The sequence below is a fragment of the Vulpes vulpes genome, chromosome 7, assembly GCF_048418805.1.
Source record: "Vulpes vulpes isolate BD-2025 chromosome 7, VulVul3, whole genome shotgun sequence".
Taxonomy (NCBI): Eukaryota; Metazoa; Chordata; class Mammalia; order Carnivora; family Canidae; genus Vulpes; species Vulpes vulpes.
In genome coordinates this window covers 67,269,667-67,294,071 of record NC_132786.1, presented here as the reverse complement: position 1 = coordinate 67,294,071, position 24,405 = coordinate 67,269,667, and the positions used below count along the sequence as shown (strand labels likewise).

The following is a 24,405-nucleotide window of genomic DNA, read 5'->3' as shown; positions in this document are numbered from 1 at the left end:
CTTTTGATTATTTTTTAAAAGATTTTATTTATTTATTTATTTATTTATTCCTGAGAGAGACAGAGCGAGAGAGGCAGAGACACAGGCAGAGGGAGAAGCAGGCTCGGTGCAGGGAGCCCAATGTGGGACTTGATCCCAGGACTCCAGAATCACGCCCTGGGCTAAGCCACCCAGTGATCCCGTGTTTTTGATTATTGATTCAATATATTTACTTAGTTTTTTTATATTTTATTTTTTAATTTAAATTCAATTAGACAACATATAGTACGTAATTGATTTCAGAGTTAGTGTTCAAAAATTATCATTTGAGTGTAATTTAATTATTAAATAATTAATCAACTCAAATTTTCTATTTCTGCCTGATTCAGCTCGGAAGATTGTATGTTTTTATTTTTTTTTATTTTATTTTTTTTTTGATTGTATGTTTTTAAATATTTATATATTTCTTTTAGATTGTCCAATTTGTTTCTATATGTTATTGCCTGGGAGCGTCTTATAATTATTTGTATTTTTGTGGTAGACGATGGTTATTTCCTCTGTTTAGTTTCTGAAGGTATTGATGTCTGTTCTCAATGTTTTTGATGAGTCTGAGTAAAGAATTAACAAATGTATTTATTTTTTCAAAGAACAAGGTTTTGATTTCATTGATCTTTTCCCTCTTTTTTATAAAAAAAAACAATTTAATTAACATGCAGAATATTTTAGTTTTCAGAGGCAATATTTAGTTGTTCATCAGTTGCACGTAAAACCCAGTGCAGTTTCCATTAAGTGGACTCCCTAAAGCCCATTACCTAGTTACCACATCCTGCCATCCAACTCCCCTTCAAAAACCCTTAGTTTGTTTCCTAGAGTTAAAAGTCTCTTATGGTTTCTCTTCCTCTCTCAATTCATCTTAATTTATTTTTATTTCCCTCCCCCTATGTTAATCTCTTTTGTTTTTAAATTCCACACGAGTGAAATCATATTTTTCTGTCTCTGATTTATTTATTCTGTTCAGCACAATACCCACTAGTTCTGATTATATAGTTGCAAATGGCAAGGTTTCCTTCTTTTTGATAGCTAAGTAATATTCCATTATATATATAATATTGTTATATATATTATATATTCCACATAAGTATGAATTAGAAATTAATCAGAATATATATTCTTATTATATATATATGTATATATATATATACACACACACATACACACACACACATTTTGGCTATTGTGAACATTGCTGCTATAAACATTAGGGTGCATGTGCCCCTTTCAATCACTACGCTTGTATCTGCATAAATCCTAGTAGTGCAATTGTTGGGTCAGGATAACTCCATTTTTAAATTTTTAGGGAGCCTTTATACTGTTCTCCAGGCAGGCTGTACCAGTTTGCATTTCTACCAAGCGTGTAAGAGGAGTTCCTTTCTGCACATCCTTGTCAACATATGCTTATTCCTGAATTATTAATTTTAGCCATTCTGACTGGTATAAGGTGGTATCTCATTGTGGTTTGTTTTGTATTTCTGTGATGCAATGATTTTGAGGATTTTTTCTCATGTGTCTATTGGCAATTTGTATATCATCATCTTTGGAGTAATGTATGTTTATGTCTTTTTCCTATTTCTCAACTGTGTTTGTTGTGGCTTTGTTTTGTTTTGGGATATTTATTTGATGGGTTCTTTATAGATTTTGGTACTTGCTTTTTATGTGGTAAGATCTTTGCAAATATCTTTTCCCATTTTGTTGGTTGTCTTTTAGTTTTGTCAACTGATTCTTTTGCTGTGAAAAAAATTGTATCTTGATGAAAACCCAATTTGTATTAATTTTTCTTTAGCTTTAATTGTAAGGTTATATTTTTTATTGGCATTATTCTTATTTCTTAAGGCAATCTTATGACACTATAAATTTCCTTCTTAGAACTGGTGATGCTGTATCTCCATAATTTTTACCATCATGTTTTCATTTTCATATATCTCCCTGTGTTTTTTCATGTCTTCTGTGATTTCTTTATTGAGCCATTAGCTGTTTAATAACTTGCTTAGCATTTCTGAATTTTTGTTTTTATTCCATTTTTTTCCTTGTGATTGATTTCTAATTTCATACCTATGTGGTCAGGTATGAAATTATCATGCCATATCATGATTTCAACATTCTAAAGTTTAGTAAGGCTGTTTTGTAGCCTCTGCTGTATTCTATCCTTCAGATTGTTTTATGTGCACTTAAAAATAACATGCCTTCAGTTGTGAGGGGGAAATGAACCATATATATCTCTAGATGTTATCTGGTAAATTGTGTTTTAATGACCCTCTTTCTTATTGATTTTCTGTTCAAATGATCTTCCCATTGATGCAAGTGGGTTGTTAAAGTCAGCTATATTTTTGTGCTACTATCAATTTCTCCCTTGTTGGCTGTTAAAATTGCTTTCTATATTGAGGTGCTCCAGTGCTGAGATATTTTTAATTTTATAACCTATGGTTGGATTGAGCACTGTACCATTATGTAATGTCATTCTTTGTCTATTATTAGTCTTTTTTCTTAAAGCCTATTTTGTCAAATGTAAGCATTGCTACCATTACCATGCCTTTCTTTGTACTTGTATTTACATGGTATGTCTTTTTTCCCATTATTTCCCTTTACATTTGTATGTTATTTTATATCTAAAATATGTCTCCTGGGATGCCTGGTTGGTTCAGTGGTTGAGCATCTGCCTTTGGCTCAGGGTGTGACCCCAGAGTCCTGAGATTGAATCCCACATCAGATTCCCTGCATGGAGCCTGCTTCTCCCTCTGCCGACGTCTCTGCCTCTGTGTGTGAATCTCTCATGAATAAATAAATAAAATCATAAAAAAGGAAAAAAAAACTAAAATTGATTCCTGTAGTTAGCATATTTATGGGCCTTGTTTTTTACCCCTCTGACATCCTATGTCATTTGAATAGATCATGAAGACCATATTTACTTTCAAAATAATTATTGATACATCATTATTGGAAGTTTTTTTTTTTTTGATGTTTCTAGTTCATCTATATTCCTTTTTTCCTGTCTTGTTCTATCTTTTTTATTCATTAGTTTATGGAGTATTGTGCATGACTCACATTCCATGTGTGTGTGTGTGCGTGTGTGTGTGTGTGTGTTATAGATTTTGGATTCTTAGGATCCTAAGTACATAGAAGTCCATATCATTTTACAGTCATTTGAGTTTCAACACATTCTAAAATAACATCTTTTTTACTTTTTCCTCATGTTGTACGTAATTATTGTCATGGATTATACCTAAAAGATGATTTAAAAATCATTATTTTTGGGATCCCTGGGTGGCGCAGCGGTTTGGTGCCTGCCTTTGGCCCAGGGCGCGATCCTGGAGATTCGGGATCGAGTCCCACGTCGGGCTCCCGGTGCATGGAGCCTGCTTCTCCCTCTGCCTGTGTCTCTGCCTCTCTCTCTCACTGTGTGCCTATCATAAATAAATAAAAATTAAAAAAAAGATTTAAAAAAATAAATAAAAATCATTATTTTCTTACTTCTAAATATGGCTTTTTCTTGTCCACCTCAAAGATTTCCTTTACCATTTTTATAAGGTTAGTTTTGTGATACTGAAGTCCCTTAACATTGATTTCAGAAATTATTTCTCTTTAAATTCTAAATGATGTCCTTGTTTGGTAGAATATACTTGGGTCTAGGTTTTTATTTGGTTTTAGTTCTCTTCCCTTCATCTGTTTGATTATATCATTCCACTTTCTTCTGGCTTGCAAATTTCTGTTGAAAAATGATATGATAGCCATATGGAGTTTTTCCTTTATGTAACATCTTACATGTCTCTTGATGCTTTTTTTTTAGTTTTTTCTTTCTCTTGATGCTTTTAAAATTCTGTCTTTATCTTTTGACATTTTAATTGTTGGTGTTAGGTGTGGAACTATTTGGTTTCATCATGTTTAGAATTCTCTGTAGTTTCTGAAAATGAGCGATTTTTTTCCATTTCCTCTGTCTCTCTTTCTCTTTCACACACACACAGACACACACAGCGATCTAGACAAAATGACAAGATTGGGGATTTCACCCAAAAAGAAATATAGGAAAAGGTCACATCCAGGGGTTTCATCCAAACAGATATAAGTACATGCCTGAACCAGAATTTAAGCCAACAACCTAAGATTACTATCAGGACTTATGAAAAACATAGTAGACCCCAGATACACAGATAAAAGAACTAAAAACTGGTCAGACCAAAAAAAAAAACCTATAACTGATATGAAAAACCAACTGGGGATCCCTGGGTGGCGCAGCGGTTTGGCGCCTGCCTTTGGCCCAGGGCGCGATCCTGGAGACCGGGGATCGAGTCCCACGTCGGGCTCCCGGTGCATGGAGCCTGCTTCTCCCTCTGCCTGTGTCTCTGCCTCTCTCTCTATCTCTCTGTGACTATCATAAATAAATAAAAATTAAAAAAAAAGAAAAACCAACTGATTGCAATAACAATTATTATTCATCAAGTAGATGAATGAAACAGCAATATAGAAGATAAAATGATGGAAAATAATGAAGTGGAAAAGAGGGAATAAAAATTATTAGATCACAAAAATATATTTAGGGAACTGCATGAATCCTTCAGGTATAATAACAGAGGAGGCCCATAAAGAGAAGAGAGAAAATTGAGGTTGAAAGCTGATCTGAGCAAATAATAGCTGAAAACTTCCCTGTTCTGGGGAAAAAAACAGACATCAAAACTCCTGAAGTGCATAGAATTTCCATCAAATAAACAAAATCTAGCCCACACCAAGACATATCATCACCAAATTCACAAAATATATAGACCAGGAAGGAATGATGAATTTAGTAAGTTCTTTATAGATCTTGCATAATAGCCCTTTATCTGATATGTCATCCGCAAATATCTTCTCCCATTCTGTACATTGTCTTTTAGTTCTGTTGACTGTTTCTTTTGCTGTGAAGAAGCTTTCTATCCTGATTAAGTCCCAGTAGAAGAGATTTGGGGCTAAAGGGACACTTGTAGTATAAAGGGCTAGTATCCACAATCCATAAAGAACTTATTAAACTCAACACTCAAGAAACAAAAAAAAATCCAATCATGAGATGGGCAGAAGACATGAACAGAAATTTCACTGAAGAAGACATTCACATGGCCAACAAGCACATGAGAAAATGCTCCACATCAGGGAAATACAAATCAAGACCACAATGAGATACTACCTCACACCAGTGAGAATGGCAAAAATTAACAAGACAGAAAACAAATGTTGGATGGAGAGGATGTAGAAAAATGGGAACACTCTTGTTGGTGGGAATGCAAACTGGTGCAGCACTCTGGAAAACAATGTGGAGGTTCCTCAAAAATTTAAAAATAGAGCTCCCATATGACCCAGCAATTGCACTACTGGGTATTTACCCCAAAGATAAGGATGCAATGAAATGCCAGGACACCTACATCCAAATGTTCATAGCAGCAATGTCCACAATAGCCAAACTGTGGAAGGAGCCCTTCGACAGATGAATGGATGAAGAAGATGTGACAAATACCCACCATTTGCTTTGACATGGATGGAACTGGGGGATATTATGCTGAGTGAAGTAATTCAATTGGAGAGGGACAATCATCATATGGTTTCACTCATATGGGGAATATAAGAAATAATGAAAGGGATTATAAGGGAAAAGAGGAGAATTGAGTGGCAAAATTAGGGAGCGAAACCATGAGAGACTCCTAACTCTGGGAAATAAACAAAGGGTTGTGGAATAGGAGGTTCGTAGGAGGATGGGGTAATTGGGTGAAAGGCACTGAGGAGGGTACTTGACGGGATGAGCACTAGGTGTTATCCTATATGTTGGCAAATTGAACTTCAATAAAAGCAAGTTAAAATTTTTTTAAAAAGAATGCTAAAAGAGGCAAGGGGAAAAGGGGCCTTAAGCTACTACGGATGACAAGTGAGGTCTGCAGCAGTTCGGTCCACTGAAAATTCGAAGACCAGAAGAGAGTAGCAAGATATATTCAATGTACTGAATGGGAAAAGTATTCATCCAAAAAAGCTTTATTCATCCAGCTTGTTCTTCACAATAGAAGGAAAACAGATAAAGAGTTTCCAGACAAAGACATGCTAAATAAAATAAAATTTCCAGACAAAGACATGCTAAATAAAATAAAATTTCTGACCATTAAATCAGTTACATTAGAAATATTGAAGGGGACTTATTGAATGGGAAAGGACACAAAGCAACAAAGACAGGAAAGGAACAGAAAAATCACCAGAAATACCAACTTTACAGGTAACACAATGACAGGTAAATTCATATCCATCGATAATCACTCTGAATGTAAATGCACTAAATTCCCCAGAAACATAGAGTATGATATTGGATCTATAAAAAAAAACCACCAAAAAACAAACCAAACAAAAACAAGACCCATATATATTCTCCCTACAAGAGACTCATTTTAGACCTAAAGACACCCGCAGATTGACAGTGAGGGAATGGAGAACCATTTTTCATGCTAATGGACATTAAAAGTAAGCCTGAGAAGCCATGCCTATATCAGCACAAACTAGGTTTTAAACCAAAGACTGTAACAATAGAGGAAGATAGGGACTATATATTAATTAGAGGATCTATCCATCAAGGAAAAAATGATAATTGTAAATAATTATGCCTCTAATTTGGGAGCACCAAAATATATAAATTAATTAACAACTATGATGATACTCATTGGCAATACTAGAATAAAAGTAGGGACTTTGACATCCCACTTACATCAATGTACAGATAATCAAACAGAAAATTAATAAGGACACAAGGGCTTTGAATGGCAGACTTGATTCAATGGAATTAAGAAATATATTCAGAACATTTAATTATAAAGAATGAGAATACAGATTCTTTTCAAGTGCACATTGGTCAATCTCTCAAATTAATCAGGTCTATTCTGGGTCACAATCCAGGCCTCAATAAGTACAAAGAGATTGAGATATATTAGGCATATTTTCAGACCACAATGCTATGAAAATTGAAGTCAACCAGAAGAAATAAAAAGGAAATACCACAAAGACATAGTGGTTTAAGAACATATTGCTTCTGAATGAATTAGTCAGGAAATGAAGAAGAAGTTACCAAAACAAACAAACATGAAAAAAACTAAAAATGAATACACAACATTTAAAAATATTACCCATTAGAAATGACAAATACCCACCATTTGCTTCAACGTGGATGGAACTGGAGGGTATTACACTGAGTGAAATGAGTCAATTGGAGAAGGACAAACTTTTAAACCTACCAAAATCAGATAATTTTTCTTACATTGATTAATCTGGGAAGGCATTTTTTTCTTTCCAAATAAGAGAAGTCATATTTTCAAGTGTCAGAAGTAGAAGACATTATTCTAGCAGCAATGTCCACAATAGCCAAACTGTGGAAGGAGCCTCGGTGTCCATCGAAAGATGAATGGATCAAGAAGATGTGGTTTATGTATACAATGGAATATTACTCAGCCATTAGAAATTACAAATACCCACCATTTGCTTCAACGTGAATGGAACTGGAGGGTATTATGCTGAGTGAAATAAGTCAATCGGAGAAGGACAAACATTATACGTTCTCATTCATTTGGGGAATATAAATAATAGTGAAAGGGAATAGAAGGGAAGGGAGAAGAAACGGGTAGAAAATATCAGAAAGGGAGACAGAACATGAGAGACTCCTAACTCTGGGAAACGAACTAGGGGTGGTGGAAGGGGAGGAGGTCAGGGGGTGGGGGTGAATGGGTGATGGGCACTGAGGGGGGCACTTGACGGGATAAGCAGTGGGTGTTATTCTGTATGTTGGCAAATTGAACACCAATAAAAAATAAATTTATTATTAAAAATATGTGGAATGAGGCAAGGGCACTTTTAAGAGCCAAGTATATTGCAATAGAGAGGTACTTCAAGAAGGAAGAAGAGTCTCAAATACATAACTTACCTTAATACCTAAGAGAGAAAGAAGAGAAACATTAAAGAAACTTTAAAGGCAGCTAAAGAGAGAAATAAGAAAGAATAGAGCAGAGATAAATGATATAGAAGCAACAACAGCAATCAGTTCAACAGATCAATGAAAATAATGCTGCTTCTATAAAAATATTCATAAAATTGATAAACACCTACCCTGACTTATAAGTGAGATAGAGAGAGAAAAACTAAATAAATAAAATCATGAATGAAAGAGAGAGGAGCCCATCCAACACCACAGGAATACAATTGATTATAAGAGAGTCTTATGAAAAAAATATGCCAACAAATTAGGCATCTGGAAGAAATAGACACCAAAACTAAAATGGGAGGAAATGGGAAATTTGACCAAGACACATAGCCAGCAAAGAAATGGAATCAGTAATAAAAAAAGTTCCTATAACAACAAGAACAAAAGAAAATCTCCCAACTATCAAAATTCCTGGGCCAGATGGCTTTTGAGAATAATTCTACTATATATATATATATATATATATATATATATATATACTACATATATATGTATATATTCATATATAAATATAATTATATATGTAGACTTACATATGTAGAATTATATAAATATATATTTAAAGATTTTATTTATTTATTCATGAGAGACAGAGAGAGAGAGAGAGAGAGAGGAACAGACTGGCAGAGGGAGAAGAAGACTCCATGCAGGGAACCTGACGTGGGACTCGATCTGGGACTCCAGGATCACACCCTGGGCCAAAGGCAGGGCTAAACTGCTGAGCCACTTGGGCTGCCTTCTACAAAGTATTTAAAGAACACTTCATACCTACTCTTCTAAAATGTTCTAAATATACATATGGAAGGAAATTTCCAAACTCATTCTAAAAGGCCAACACTATGTTGATTTCAAAATCAGACAAATACCACACTAAGAAGGAGAATTATAGTCCAAAATACCTGATCAATATGGATGCACAAATTCTCAAAAATATTCTAGGAAATTTATTCCCACGGTGCATTAAAAATTATTGACCGGGGATCCCTGGGTGGCGCAGCGGTTTAGTGCCTGCCTTTGGCCCAGAGCGCGATCCTGGAGATCCGGGATCAAGTCCCACATCGGGCTCCCGGTGCATGGAGCCTGCTTCTCCCTCTGCCTGTGTCTCTGCCTCTCTCTCTCTCTTTGACTATCATAAATAAATGTAAAAAAATTAAAAATTATTGACCATGATCAAGGGGGGTTTATTCCTAGGCTCAGGGGTGATTCAACATTTGAAAATCAATCAACATGATACACATTACTAAAAGAAAGGATAAAAATATATTATTCTACAGAGTGATGCAGAAAAAACATTTGACAAAACACAGCAAGCATTCTTGATAAATACCACCATAAGATAGGTATAGAGGGATTATACCTCAAAATCATAAAGCCAAATATGAAAGATCCGCAGATATCATCCAAATGAGGAAAAACTAAGACCTTTTCCTATTGTCAGAAAAAGAAGAAAGAAGTGTCCACTCTCACCATTATTATTTAACATAGCCCTGGAAGTCTTAGCCTCAGAGGTAAGAATTCAAAAAGAATGAAAGATATTTCCAACCCATTTATATCCCCCAAATGAATGACCCATATAATGTTTGTTCATCACTGATTTACTTATTTCACTCAGCATAATACCCTCCAGTTCCATCCATGTCGAAGCAAATGGTGGGTATTTGTCGTTTCTAATGGCTGAGTAATATTCCATTGTTTACATAAACCACATCTTCTTTATCCATTCATTTTTCAATGGACACCGAGGCTCCTTCCACAGTTTGGCTACTGTGGACATTGCTGCTATAAACATCAGGGTGTAGGTGTCCTGGCGTTTCATTGAATCTGTATCTTTGGCGAAAATCCCCAGCAGTGCAATTGCTGGGTCGTAGGGCAGGTCTATTTTTAACTCTTTGAGGAACCTCCACACAGTTTTCCAGAGTGGCTGCACCAGTTCACATTCCCACCAACAGTGCAAGAGGGTTCCCTTTTCTCCGCATCCTCTCCAGCATTTGTGGTTTCCTGCCTTGTTAATTTTCCCCATTCTCACTGGTGTGAGGTGGTATCTCATTGTGGTTTGAATTTTATTTCCCTGATGGCAAGTGATGCAGAGCATTTTCTCATGGGCATGTTGGCCATATCTATGTCTTCCTCTGTGAGATTTCTGTTCATCTCTTTTGCCCATTTCATGATTGGATTGTTTGTTTCTTTGCTGTTGAGTTTAATAAGTTCTTTATAGATCTTGGCTGTTAGCCCTTTATCTTATACATCATTTGCAAATATCTTCTCCCATTCTGTAGGTTGTCTTTGAGTTTTGTTGACTGTATCCTTTGCTGTGCAAAAGCTTCTTATCTTGATGAAGTCCCAATAGTTCATTTTTGCTTTTGTTTCTTTTGACTTCGTGCATGTATCTTGCAAGAAGTTACTGTGGCCGAGTTCAAAAAGGGTGCTGGCTGTGTTCTCCTCTAGAATTTTGATGGAATCTTGTCTCACATTTAGATCTTTCATCCATTTTGAGTTTATCTTTGTGTATGGTGAAAGAGAGTGGTCTAGTTTCATTCTCCTGCATGTGGATGTCCAATTTTCCCAGCACCATTTATTGAAGAGACTGTCTTTCTTCCAGTGGATAGTCTTTCCTCCTTTGTCAAATATTGGTTGACCATAAAGTTGAGGGTCCACTTCTGGATTCTCCATTCTGTTCCATTGATCTATGTGTCTGTTTTTGTGCCAGTACCACACTGTCTTGATGACCACAGCTTTGTAGTACAACCTGAAATCTGGCATTGTGATGCCTCCAGCTATGGTTTTCTTTTTTAAAATTCCCTTGGCTATTTGGGGTCTTTTCTGATTCCTCACAAATCTTAAAATAATTTGTTCTAACTCTCTGAAGAAAGTCCATGGTATTTTGATAGGGATTGCATAAACGTGTAAATTTCTCTGGGTAATATTGACATTTTTAGGAAATATCAGAAAGGGAGAAGGAACATGGAAGACTCCTAACTCTGGGAAATGAACTAGGGGTGGTGGAAGGGGAGGGCGGGGGTTAGGGGTGAATGGGTGACGGGCACTGAGGGGGGCACTTGACGGGATGAGCACTGGGTGTTAAACAATTTTTAAATACAATAAATTGTTATGCATGAAAAATGCTAAATATAGAGTTATGCCTGCATTTCAAAGCAAAATGTTAACAGTTAACAGACATAATGCATATATAACTATTCTTTCAGAAATCTCACACAGTCAGTATTGTAAGAGCTTGAAATTTAGTGCAAAGAAATGTACTCTTACTCATGATTTATGGTAGCACATTGACCCATACACTTTCTCAGGGCTCCTTTGACTTCACTGTTTCTAAGACTGTAGATAATGGGGTTCAACACCGGGGTGAAGATAGTATAGAAGGCTGACACCACTTTATCATGGTTAGCTGACCTGTAGGATTTGGGTCTCATATAAATAAAAATAGCTGCTCCATAAAAGAGTCCCACCACAGTCAGATGTGAGGAGCAGGTGGCAAAAGCCTTCTTGCGGGCTTCTCTAGAACGCATCTGGAGAACCACAGCAAGGATGAGACTGTAGGAAATCAGGATGAGAGAAAATGGAACCAGCAGCATTAATACACAGCAGATATACATGACATACTCAAAAACAAACGTGTCAGCACAAGCCAAACGCACCAGAGTGGGGGCCTCACAGAAGAAATGATTGATCTCATGTGCATCACAGAATGGAAAACTCAGGGTGGCAGCAGCCTGCATGAGCCCATCAGCTGCCCCCAAGAACCAGGACCCCATGGTCATTCTCAGGCATAATTGCCAGCTCATGAGAACGGGGTACCTCAGTGGGTGGCAAACAGCCACATAGCGGTCATAGGACATGGTTGCTAAGAGGAAGCACTCACTCCCTCCCAAAGTTTGGAAGAAAAATATCTGCAACCCACAGCCAGCAGGGGAGATGGACTTCTTGCCACTCAAGTAGTCAGCTGCCATTTTGGGCACAATGGTGGAGATCAGCATCATGTCCATGAGGGAGAGTTGGCTCAGTAGGAAGTACATGGGTGTGTGGAGCTGGAAATCTTGGTGAATCAGGAGAATCATGAGGGCATTGCCCACCAGGGAGCTGAAAGCAATTGTCAGAATCATCACAAAGAGAAATAGGTGGGCTTCTGTGTAGTTAAAGAGTCCCAGGAGAATGAAATCTGAGGTGGTGTTCCAGATGTTCATGATTTCAGAAAGGAATAACTCTGCAAATGAAGAAATATTTGATAGTTTTCATCATTTACAGTGTCTATTTCAATTACATTTTTCATGAAAATGATTTGCTCGAAAGTGTTGAAATCTATTTGGAATCCTTCATCAGTGATTTGCAGGGTTTTTAACTTGAGGATAAAATTAATTCTACCTTTTTAATAATTTTCTCAAGTTTTATTTGCTTAAGTGGTATCATCAATAAAATTTCATGATAAATTGAGTGTAAGTTGTCAGCATATCTTGTACTATTTGATATCAACATCATGCAGAAGAAGTAAACTATTCACCTTTTCCTTTATGTTTGTATTTGCTTTTATTATGAATATTCAACATAGCTGAATTAAATTAACTAGTAGCTGAATTAAATTAGTAGCTGAATTAAATTAATATGTTCAGCAATATAAAAGCTAGGCACTTATTAATGAGGAATATGTAAATATAACACAACAAATTTATTTAAACCTACCAAAATCAGATAATTTTTCTTACATTGATTAATCTTGGAAGGCATTTTTTTCTTTCCAAATAAGAGAAGTCATATTTTCAAGTGTCAGAAGTAGAAGACATTATTCTAGCAGCAATGTCCACGATGGCCAAACTGTGGAAGGAGCCTCGGTGTCCATCGAAAGATGAATGGATCAAGAAGATGTGGTTTATGTATACAATGGAATATTACTCAGCCATTAGAAATGACAAATACCCACCATTTGCTTTGACGTGGATGGAATTGGAGGGTATTATGCTGAGTCAAATAAGTCAATCGGAGAAGGACAAACATTATATGTTCTCATTCATTTGGGGAATATAAATAATAGTGAAAGGGAATAGAAGGGAAGGGAGAAGAAATGTGTGGGAAATATCAGAAAGGGAGACAGAACATAAAGACTCCTAACTCTGGGAAATGAACTAGGGGTGGTGGAAGGGGAGGAGGGTGGGGGGTGGGGGTGACTGGGTGATGGGCACTGAGGGGGGCACTTGATGGAATGAACACTGGGTGTTATTCTGTATGTTGGCAAATTGAACACCAAGAAAAAATAAATTTATTATAAAAAATAAAATAAAATAAAATAAAATAAAAATAGGAAAAAATAAGACATTATTCTGTAGATATTAACCTAACTTAATTTGGAATTGTTAGTGTTTTTCATTTGATTTTATCAAGTTATAAAGTGAATATAATAATTAGCTTCTTGGAATATGTTCCCCATGGGACACCTGGATGGGTCAGCGGTTGAGCTTTGGTCTTTGGCTCAGAGTGTGTTCCCAGATTCCCAGGATGGAGTCCCAAATTGGGCTCCTTGTGTGGAGCCTGCTTCTCCTCCCTCCACCATGTGTGTGTCTCTGCCTCTCTCTCTGTTTCTCTCATGAATAGATAAATAAAATCTTTTTAAAATTATGTTCTCCAAAGCAAGACTATGATACTGTATGCAACGTTTTATTAACTATATAAAGTGATTTTGTGTAATGATACTGTTTCTCCTGAAAGTCACAGATACATGATCTTTTTGGGGGAAATGTGAAAATAAAACGTATTAGTACCCAATACAGAAATAAATTCATTTCTTCTTCATTCTCAAGAGAATCTAAATCTCCTAAGTGATTTTCATCCCTGATCTTCTAATACTGAAACTGTTTACACATATTGAATGAATGGGATCATACTTGAAGAAATAAATAATCTAATTCATTCACAAAGATACATTCTAATTCAATAATGAAATTGGATGTCAGGAATCCACCTCTTCTATGGTCATTCAATTTATCTGCAAATTCCATATGCCTCCGATATTGAAATGCTAATCAAAACAGAGAAAGACAGGGCAAAAATCTCATTCAATCCCTAACTCCACTGCTTCAGAATAATTATTGTCTTAGAAGGATTCTAGTTCTGGGTTTTAGTGGGTTGTTTCAAATTTAAATACTCTGGACACATACTTTCTCCTAACTGCATTTCCTAAAACTTTGTTATTTGCACACCCCATATCAGCAAAACTTGCATCCTGCACACCTAGTAACTGTATAAGCTACCTAATTATGGATTTCTTTATTGCTTTTGTGAATAACCTCAAAACCACCCTAACTCTTTTCTTTGATTTGAAGCCTTATTTCCATTATTCTACTTTCTCATTATTGAATAACGATAAAACTAAACATATACTTAAAGTCAATCGGTAATTTAATAACTGCAGAGTGTTGGGTAAGTTTCCTAAAATAACTTTTGCTGTGATCTTACCCATTTTTAAATGTATGTCATTATAGTGTCATTATGTATATTCACATTATTCTGCAACCATGACCAATATGTAACTCCAGGACTCTTCATAATCTATAACAAAAACTCTGTACCCATCAAGCAATGATTTCCTGTTTCACCCTGTCCCTGGAAACTAGAAAACAACATTTTTCTAGTCTGGCTCTGTAAATTTGATTATTATAAGATCTTGAGTCTAGTGGAATTCCACAGAATTTGTCTTTTGGGATTGGCTTGTTTCACTTAACATCATGTCCTCAAAAGTCATTCATGTCATAACATGTGTCAGAATTTCTTTCTGTTCTAAGGTGAGAAATATTCCTTTCTATGTATATGTAACATTTTCTTTATTAATTCCATCCATCTATAGAAATTTGAGATGCTCTCATTCATTTCAGCTTTATATTTAAATTTAACCTTAATGAGATTTTTAAAAATTGTTATAATGTGAACAAATATAGCTTAATAATACAGAAATTTGAGCTTCTCTTTTCCCTTTACACATATGTAAGAAAGATTAATTTAGTCATTACAGAAGTTAAAATTACTATTTAATTTATCAAATACTTTTTGTCATGATACCTTTTCTTTTGATGTTTATAATTTTGGGTTTCTTTTTAATTTGGAAATATTAGCATTTAACTTTTGAATGGATTTAGGCATATTTTCACTTAGGCATAGTGATTATGCCTAATCACTAATAACTTTTGAATGGATTAGGCATATTTTAAGACAATTTTCCCTGTCATAGAACTAATTGTCTATTCAACATGCTATTGGTTTATAGTATTTACCAGAAAATCAATTAAAGACATCAGTTAATAAAATCACTGATAGGAAATTATATTTTTTTCAAGAAATAATAATGTTAAATTATTTTTGTTTTAAATTTCTTAACTATTCTTTCAGTATTACACAAGAGACACAATTTTCTTAATTAAAATATTAGTACATCTACACAAAGAGGATTCTATAGGATTATTCCTAACTAACTGACTATGTATTCAAAGAGTTTGGAAATCCAGATGAGAAATTAATTCATCCTATAAATAAAATATTTAAATGTTATTAAGTGGAAGAGAGAAAGTTAAACATTGAATAGTCTAAGACATGCAAAATGTAGTAGTCTGATTATTTTTTTCTCTTTGGTGTAAAACAGCTATCAATTTTTCTGTATTCAGTCCTTTAGTACCAATGATGATGACATTGTATGTCTTTAAATTGCAAAATATTTTCAATGATAATAGAAGGCATGAGTATAAATATTCCTTTTCATTTTCTCAGTATAGTCACAGAAAAATTACAGCACATCGATAATATTCCTTCCATATTTTTCTGATCCCCATTGCCCAAACATAACACAAAATCATAATTTTTCCTCAGAATATTGGCATGATCAGTTAATAGGTTCTGTTAACAATAATATGATCACAGCTAAATCAGTTATGTAACTGAATTGATAAGTTATTGCATGGGTCTTACCCATGTTTGTGTCGGCTAGCATACCTTTTAGTTTTTCACATTGTGGGATAGATAAGCATATAATTTTATTGGTAAAACTACATGGAGAAAGTAATGCAAATTTGGATTTTCTAGAGTTCAGGATTGATAAAAAATTACTAAATATTAGAAATGACTATGAAAGACCTACTCACAAAGATAAAAATGATGACTTCAACAAGCTGGATCTGTATCCTCTTTGAACAGGGTCATCCTAAGACATCTGTTCTGGAGGAGAAAGCCTCTTATATTCTGGCAGCATCAAACTTCCTCAGATCAGTGTCAACAGTTAAGGGCTGTGTCCTATTGACACCTTTTGTTAAAAATACTATCTTATAAGTATAACAGACCTGCATAAATTTGAATCTTTGAATAACAAAATTGTTTAATTTTCAAAGATTTTAAAGATTCCCATATTCCTACGTTCTTTTAACAAGCTGTGATTCACTAAAATTAAAATGAGACAGAGGCACTTGGGTGGCAGTCAGTAAGCCTTGTAACATGGTTTATGGCTCAGGTCATGATCCCAGGACCATGGGATCAAGCCCATCATCTGACTCCACCACTAAATGTGGAGATTGCTAAATAGTGTGTCTCTCTCTCCCTCTGTTCCTCCCCCTGATCTCACTCTCCTTCTAAAATAAACAAATTGCTAAAGAAAAATTAAGATAAGAGAAAATCAACTAAAAGCAAATATAAATATATATCCATGAAAAGAAATGATTCAAAAACACACCAAGAAGTGAATTAATGTGATACTTGTACCACTTATTAAATATTTGATGAGTGAGATTACATAATGCATTATTAAGAGATTAAATTTTGTCAAAGTCAGTAATTAAAATGATCAAGCCCATTGGTGTTCAATTTGCCAAAATATAGAATAACACCCACTGCTCATCCCATCAAGTGCCCCCCTCAGTGCCCATCACCCAGTCACCCCCACCCCCTGCCCACCTCTCTTTCTACCACCCATAGTTCGTTTCTCAGAGTTAGGAGTCTCTCATGTTCTGTCTCCCTTTCTGATATTTCACACTCATTTTTTCTCCTTTCCCCCTTATTCCTTTTCACTATTTTATATATTCCCCAAATGAACGAGACCATATAAAGTTTGTCCTTCTCCGATTGACTTACTTCACTCAGCATAATACCCTCCAATTCCATCCATGTTGAAGCAAATGGCGGGTATTTGTCATTTCTAATGGCTGAGTAATATTCCATTGTATACATAAACCACATCTTCTTTATCCATTCATCTTTTGATGGACACCGAGGCTTCTTCCACAGTTTGGCTATTGTGGACATTGCTGCTGCAAACATTCTTACCAACTTTTTCTTTCTTGTTTTTTGATAATAGACATTCTGACAAGTGAAGATGAGATCTCATTGTGGATTTCATTTGCATTTCCCTGATATTTAGTAGTGTTGAAAACCTTTTCACGTGGCCGTTGGCCATTTATATGTCCTCTTTGTCTTCTTTGGGTCTATGTCTATTTAGAACCACTACCCATTTTCAATCAGACTAAATTTGTTACTGAGTTTTATAAATTCTTTATATATTTTGAATATTAACACTTTATCCAATATAATTTGTGAATATGTTCTTCTATTTAGGGGTGCGTAAGTGGCTCAGTGGTTGAGTGTCTGATTTTGGCTCAGGTTGTGATCCTGGGGTCCTGGGATCGAGTCCCACATCAGCATCCTTGCAGGGATCCTGCTTCTCCCTTTGCCTATGTCTCTGCCTCTCTCTCTCTCTCATGAATAAATAAATAAATAAAATCTTAAGAAATAATAGATGCAATTTAGATAGCATATAGTGTATTATTAGTTTCAGAGGTAGAATTTAGTGATTAATCAATTGAATATAAAACCCAGTGCTCACACATAAGCCTCCCCTTTAATGCCCATCACCCAGTTACCCATCTTCCCACCCTCCGCCCCTCCAGCAACCCTGTTTGTTTCCTATAGTTAAGACTCTTATGGTTTACCTCCTATTCTATTTTTATCTTATTTTATTTTTCCTTCCCTTCTCATATGTTCATCTGTTCTGTTTTTTGAATTCCACATATTAGTGAAATTGAATGACATTTGTCTGTCTCTGACTGACTTATTTCACTCAGCATAATGCTACCTAGTTCCATCTACATCATTGCTAAGGATAAGATTTCATTTTTTTGTGATGGCTGAAATATATATATATATGTAACTATGGCTGAAATATATATGTATGTGTATATACATATACATGTATATGTATGTATGTATGTATGTAACTACGTATGTATACATGCATATGTATATGTATGTAACTATGCCACTATTTTCTTTTTTCATTCATTGGTTGATGGACATCTGGCCTCTTTCCATATTTTTGCATTTGTGGACATTGCTTCTATAAACATCAGGGTGCATTAGTTCCTTGGAATCATTTATTTTTTATTTATTGGGTAAATACCTATTAGTACAGTTGCTGGGTTATAGGGTAGTTCTATTTTTAACTTTTAACTTTTTGAGAAACCTCCATACTCTGTTTTCCAGAGTGGCTGTACCACAGTTTGCATTCCCACCAAGAGTGTAAGAGGGTTCCCCGTTCTCTGTATCCTGGCCAACATCTGTGGTTTCTTGAATTGTTAATTTTAACAGGTGTGAAGCGGTATCTCATTGTGGCTTTGATTTGTATTTCCCTGATGAAGAATAATGTTGAGCATTTTTTGTTGTTCGTCTATTAGCCATTTGTATGTCTTCCTTGGAGAAATGTTTGTTCATGTCTTCCACCAATTTCCTGGCTAGATTTTTTTTTTTTGCTTGTTTTACTTTTTTTGGGGGGGGGGGAGTTTCAAGTTTGATAAGTTCTTTATAGATCTTGTACGTTAACCCTTTATCTGATATGCCATTTGCAAAATCTTCTCCCATTCTGTAGGTTACCTACTAGTTTTGTTGATTATTTCCTTTGCTGTGCAAAAGCTTTTTAACCCAATGAAGTCTCAATAGTTCATTTTTGCTTTTGTCTCCTTTGCCTTTGGAGACGTGCCTAGTAAGAAATTGCTGTGGCTGAGGTCAATGGGATTGCTGCATGTCTTCTCTTATAAGAGAAGATGGGTTTTTGATGGGTTCCTGTCTCACATTTAGTTCTTTCATTGATTATGAGATTATTTTTGTGTATACTCTAAGAAACTGGTCTAGTTTCATTCTTCTGCATATTGTTGTCCAGTTTTCCCAATATCATTTTTTTGAGAGACTCTCTTTTTTTCTATTGGATATTCTATCCTGCTTTGTTGCAGATTAATTGACTATAGAGTCAAGGGTCCATTTCTGGATTCTCTATTCTGTCCCATTGATCTGTATTTTTATTTTAGTGTCAGTACCATATTGTCTTGATGACTACAGCTTTGTAATGTATCTTAAAGTCCAGAATCGTGATGCCTCCAGGTTTGGTTTTCTTTTTCAGCATACTTTGGCTAGTGGGTGTCTTTTCTGGTTCCATATAGATATTCAAATTGGTTATTCATTTTGTTAATGGTTTCTTTTGCTGCTCAGAAGCTTCTTAGTTTAATTCAATCCCATATGTTTATTTTTGCTTTTGTTCCCTTGCCTTTGGAATGAGGGATAAAATAACATCTTTAAAACTAATGTCAAGGACATTATCACCTATATTTTCTTCTGTAAGTTTTATGGTTTCAGGTCTTAAATTTGGGTTATTTTTGTTTCATTTTGTTGTTAAGTACGTTACACACCCAGGGTAGAGCTCATGAACACACAGCCCTGAGATCAAGACCTAAACTGAGATCAAGAAGCGGAAGCCTAAGTAACTGAGGCACACAGGTGCCCCTTAAATTTAGTTTTTAAATGCATTTTGAGTTGGTTTTTGTATGTTGTGTAAGATTGTTCTCTAGTTTTAGTCTTTTGCATCCAGTTTTCTCAGCATCACTTACTGAAGAGATTGGCCTTTACTGAGTGTATATTCTTGCCTTCATTACAAAATTAATCAACCATATATGTGTGGGTTTATTTCTGGGCTATTTTGTTCCATTGATCCATGTGTCTATTTTTATGTCAATATTTTTATGTCAAACTTGACCAGTATAGTTTTGTAGTACAGAGTAAAATCAGGGAGTAAAATACCTGTGGCATTGACCTTCTTTCTCAAGATTTTCTAGGCTATTTGGGGTCTTTTATGGTTCCACAGAAATGTTATTCATTTATTGATTTTTAAAGATTTATTTATTTTATAAAGAGACTGAGTGAATGGGGAGGAGGGACAGATGGAGAGGGAGAGAAATCTTAAGCACATTATGTGCTGATCACAGAGCCCAACATGGGGCTGGATCTCACAAACCTGATACCATGACCTGAGCCAAAACCAAGAGGCAGATAGTTAACTGACTGTGCCACCCAGGTGCCCCACACAAATTTTAAAATTGTTTTTTTTTTCTTTGAGAAATGTGATTGTTATTTTGGTAGGAATGTTATTAAATCTGTAAGATTGCTTTGATTAGTATGGAATTTTAACAATATTAATACTACCAATTTATGAGCATGTTTTTCCCCATTTATTCATGTGTACTTTATTTCATGAATATCTTAAAGCCTTCAATGTACAGGTTTTTCACCAGCTTGCTTAAATTTATTATTTTGATATCATATTCTGTTTGATAGAATACATTTTTCTGATTTCTCTATCTGATAGAGATAGAGATTATTAGCACACAAAATACAATACAATTTACATATTAATCCCATATCTTAAAATAACATTAGATTTATTTATTGGTTCTAAAAGTCTCTGGGAAGTCTTTTAGTACTTTCTTATAGGTAGCATCATGTCACCTGCAAAACAGTAACAGTCTTCTTGCCAATTTGCCAATTTCTTTTATATAACTTTTTTCTTGTCTAATTGCTGCATGTAAGACTTTCAAGGCTATGTTAAGTAGCCATGATAGTGCTTGTTACTCATCCTACCATAATCTCTGCTGTTGACACAATATTTTTGTTACAAGTAAATTGGACAACAAGGATGTATTGCAGTACACATATGTCTATTATCTTGTTTATCTTGTTAGTATGCCACACATAATTTAATCATGGCATTAAGTGAAAAGAACCCAGATGTCTATCGACAGATGGAGATATATATATAAATATATATATAATATATATTATATATTTCTTTTCACTTAATGCCGTGATTAAATTATAATATTTATTATATATATTCCATGGAATATTACTCAACCATCAAAAGGATGAAATCTTACCAAGTACATTGACATGGTTGGAACTAGAGGGTATTATATTGAGTGAAGTAAGTCAATCACAGAAAGACAATTATCGATCATAGGGGATGGGAGGGAAAAGTGAATGGGAAGAAACCAGAGAGGGAGACAAACCATGAGAGACTCTTAACTCTAGGAAACAAACTGAGTGTTGCTAGAGGAGAGGTGGGTGGGGGAATGAGATAACTAGGTGATGAGCATTAAGGAGGGCATGTGATGTGATGAGCACTGAGTGTTATATACAACTGGTGAATGTTGAACTCTACATCTGATACAAATGATGTACCATATGTTGGCTAATTGAATTAAAAGAGAAAGAGAGACAGACAGGAAAATACTATGCCTTCCCAGTTTTCCAATGCTTAAGTTTTTCTGTGTTGAAAAAGCCTCATAGTCATGTATTTTAGCCAATATTCTTGAGATATATATATACCCTAATTATGACTTTTTCTTGTTTCTCACATATATTTATATATGAAGTAAATCTCAAGATTTACTTCAATGTCATGATGAGATTGTTTAATTTTAAAAATACACAAACTAAATGTAAAACTATTATTACTCATTTTGTTATTGGAGGAAATAAAATTGCCTTTATTTATCAATATTACATGTGTGTAACCACATGGCTTCAATATACCATGCTTCCAGCTACACAGATACTGCTCCAGAACATTTACCACCATATTGGTCATGTTATCATAATGTACACTCATAATTACAGGGAAATTGTCTCAGTTTGGAGACCTCTCAATGGTTAATATTTATACCTAATATGTACTCACAAAATGTTGATTTTAACTAAATGTGTGCATTGCAAAAAACTAATTTCATAGATGAATATAACCCTGAGTTATGTAAAATATTGTTTTATTTGAAGGCTTTAACATTTTGTTACTAGTAATCAAACATCCTTAAATGTTGATGATAGGTTAACTTATTACCTGATTAAATTATTAACAAATTAATTACCTTATTCAATTAACTGGTTACTTGGGTACTTATCTAACTGGTTAATTAAGACTTGCAAAAATAAATCTCTTGCCCAAAATTACTCTGAGGCATATGGACTCATCTGAAAATAAAGTATGGAGAATTTATTTTCTGGGATTATCTTTTCACTAAAGTCTCAAGCTCTCCATTTCCTTTATGTGTAAGTATATAAGGTAGTAGAATTAGATGTGTATGAAATGACTTCTTTCATATTTATGTGACATCTGTGTTTTCCTGACAAATTCATTCTTTCAAAGACCAATAGATTAATGATTACCAAGATTATTTTGGGACTCTGTAGTATAGCAAATCTTTAGTTTGTTTTAATAAAAATTAATTAGTAAACAGTGAAATTTTTAATTTTATTTATTTATTTATTTATTTATTTATTTATTTATTTAAATTAAATTAGCTAACACATACTGCATCAATGTAGTCTTCAATAACTTATCAGTTGGGTATACCACCCAGTGCTAGTCTAAACACATGCCCTCCTTTATGCCCATGTTGCAAATTTTTAAATGGGCAAAATATCTTTCATAAATATTAGCATGTTTTTGGCACCTTATAGATGACTAGTAGCCATTATGTCATTAAATAATATACATGTTCTGTTCATCAAAATAGCTGATAGTAAGACATAATAATGACCATATCACTCTCATGCTCTCATTCAATGACAAAATATCTATAATACATAAAATAATTTATTTTTTAAAAAACAAGTACAAAAATAAAAAGATAAAGTCTTATCGCGTTATATTCCCTGTTAAAAATTGATTCCGTTGTCTGTAACTTCAAAGGTTCAAAATGCAGGATAGATTTAAAGTCAAGAGTACATTTAGTACATCTGTTGTACAACACAGATGACTAAATGTACATTTAGTACATCTGTTGTACAATACAATACAGATGTACTAAATGTACATTTAGTCATGTGTGCTGTACAACAGATGTACTAAAAGTACTCTGGACTTTAAATCTATCCTGCATTTTGAACCTTTGAAGTTACACACAACTGAATCAATTTTTAAGAGGAAATATCACGTGATAAGACTTTACCTTTTTATCTTTGTGCCTGTTTTTTAAAAAATAAATTATTTTATGTATTATAGATATTTTATCATTGAATAAGAGCATGAGAGTGATATGCTCATTATTATGTCTTACTATAGCTATTTTGATGAACAGAACATGGTTTATGTATACAAGGGAATATTACTCAGCCATTAGAAATGACAAATACCCACCATTTGCTTCGACATGGATGGAACTGGAGGGTATTATGCTGAGTGAAATAAGTCAATCGGAGAAGGACAAACATGATATGGTCTCACTCATTTGGGGAATATAAAAATAGTGAAAGAGAATAAAGAGGAAAGGAGAAAAATTAGTGGGAAATATCAGAAAGGGAGACAGAACATGAAATACTCCTACGTCTGAGAAATGAACTAGGGGTGGTGGAAGGGGAGGTGGGGGGGTGGGGGTGACTGGGTGATGGACACTGAGGGGGGCACTTGACAGAATGAGCACTGGGTGTTATTCTATATGTTGACAAATTGAACACCAATAAAAAATAAATTTATAAAAAAACAATTTAAAAAATCACATACCCATTTATTTTCTGCTTGTATAAAACCTATGATAGCACAGAACCCAATGTCATTTTAGGTTCAGTGTCTAATTTCTATCCAAACTTCAATGTGGTCTTCCCGGAATTTAGTGAAGCTTCACTCTTCACATCTATATGCTCTATATCAAATACCATAATGACTAATGTAGTGGGCATGTCCTAATTTGGTACTTATTTGTCTATTTATAAAAGATTTATTTATTTATTATAGGGAGAGGGGCAGAAAGATAGGGAGAGAATTCTCAAGGAGACTCCTGCTGAGCATGGAGTCCAACAGGGGGCCAAATCCCTGGACCTTGAGATCATGACTTGAGTTAATTTGACTCTTGAGTCAAATTCAACTGATTGAGCCACCCAGGTTTCTGTTTTTTTAATTTTTTAAAATTAGATCCTAAATTTTAAAGCTAAAATGACCCTGATTCTCATTTACATACTACATATGTAGCAATTCTGACATTACATGGATGAATTTAAAAAAATGTAGAAAATACTATTCCAGGAACCATGATAACTCCTCTCATTCA

General features: G+C 34.6%; 1 protein-coding gene across 1 annotated transcript; it reads right to left on the bottom strand.

The window, feature by feature from the left end:
* Nucleotides 1–11,265: 11,265 nt before the first annotated feature.
* Nucleotides 11,266–12,204, bottom strand: LOC140599513 (olfactory receptor 2T33-like). The gene has a single exon (XM_072762663.1). It carries the CDS (start codon nt 12,202–12,204, stop codon nt 11,266–11,268), a length of 939 nt encoding a protein of 312 aa, XP_072618764.1.
* Between the last annotated feature and the right edge of the window lie 12,201 nt (nt 12,205–24,405).

What these genes read in the sequence shown, in the direction of transcription:
- LOC140599513 (XM_072762663.1), bottom strand. Translation starts at nt 12,204, where the DNA reads ATGAACATCTGGAACACCACCTCAGATTTCATTCTCCTGGGACTCTTT.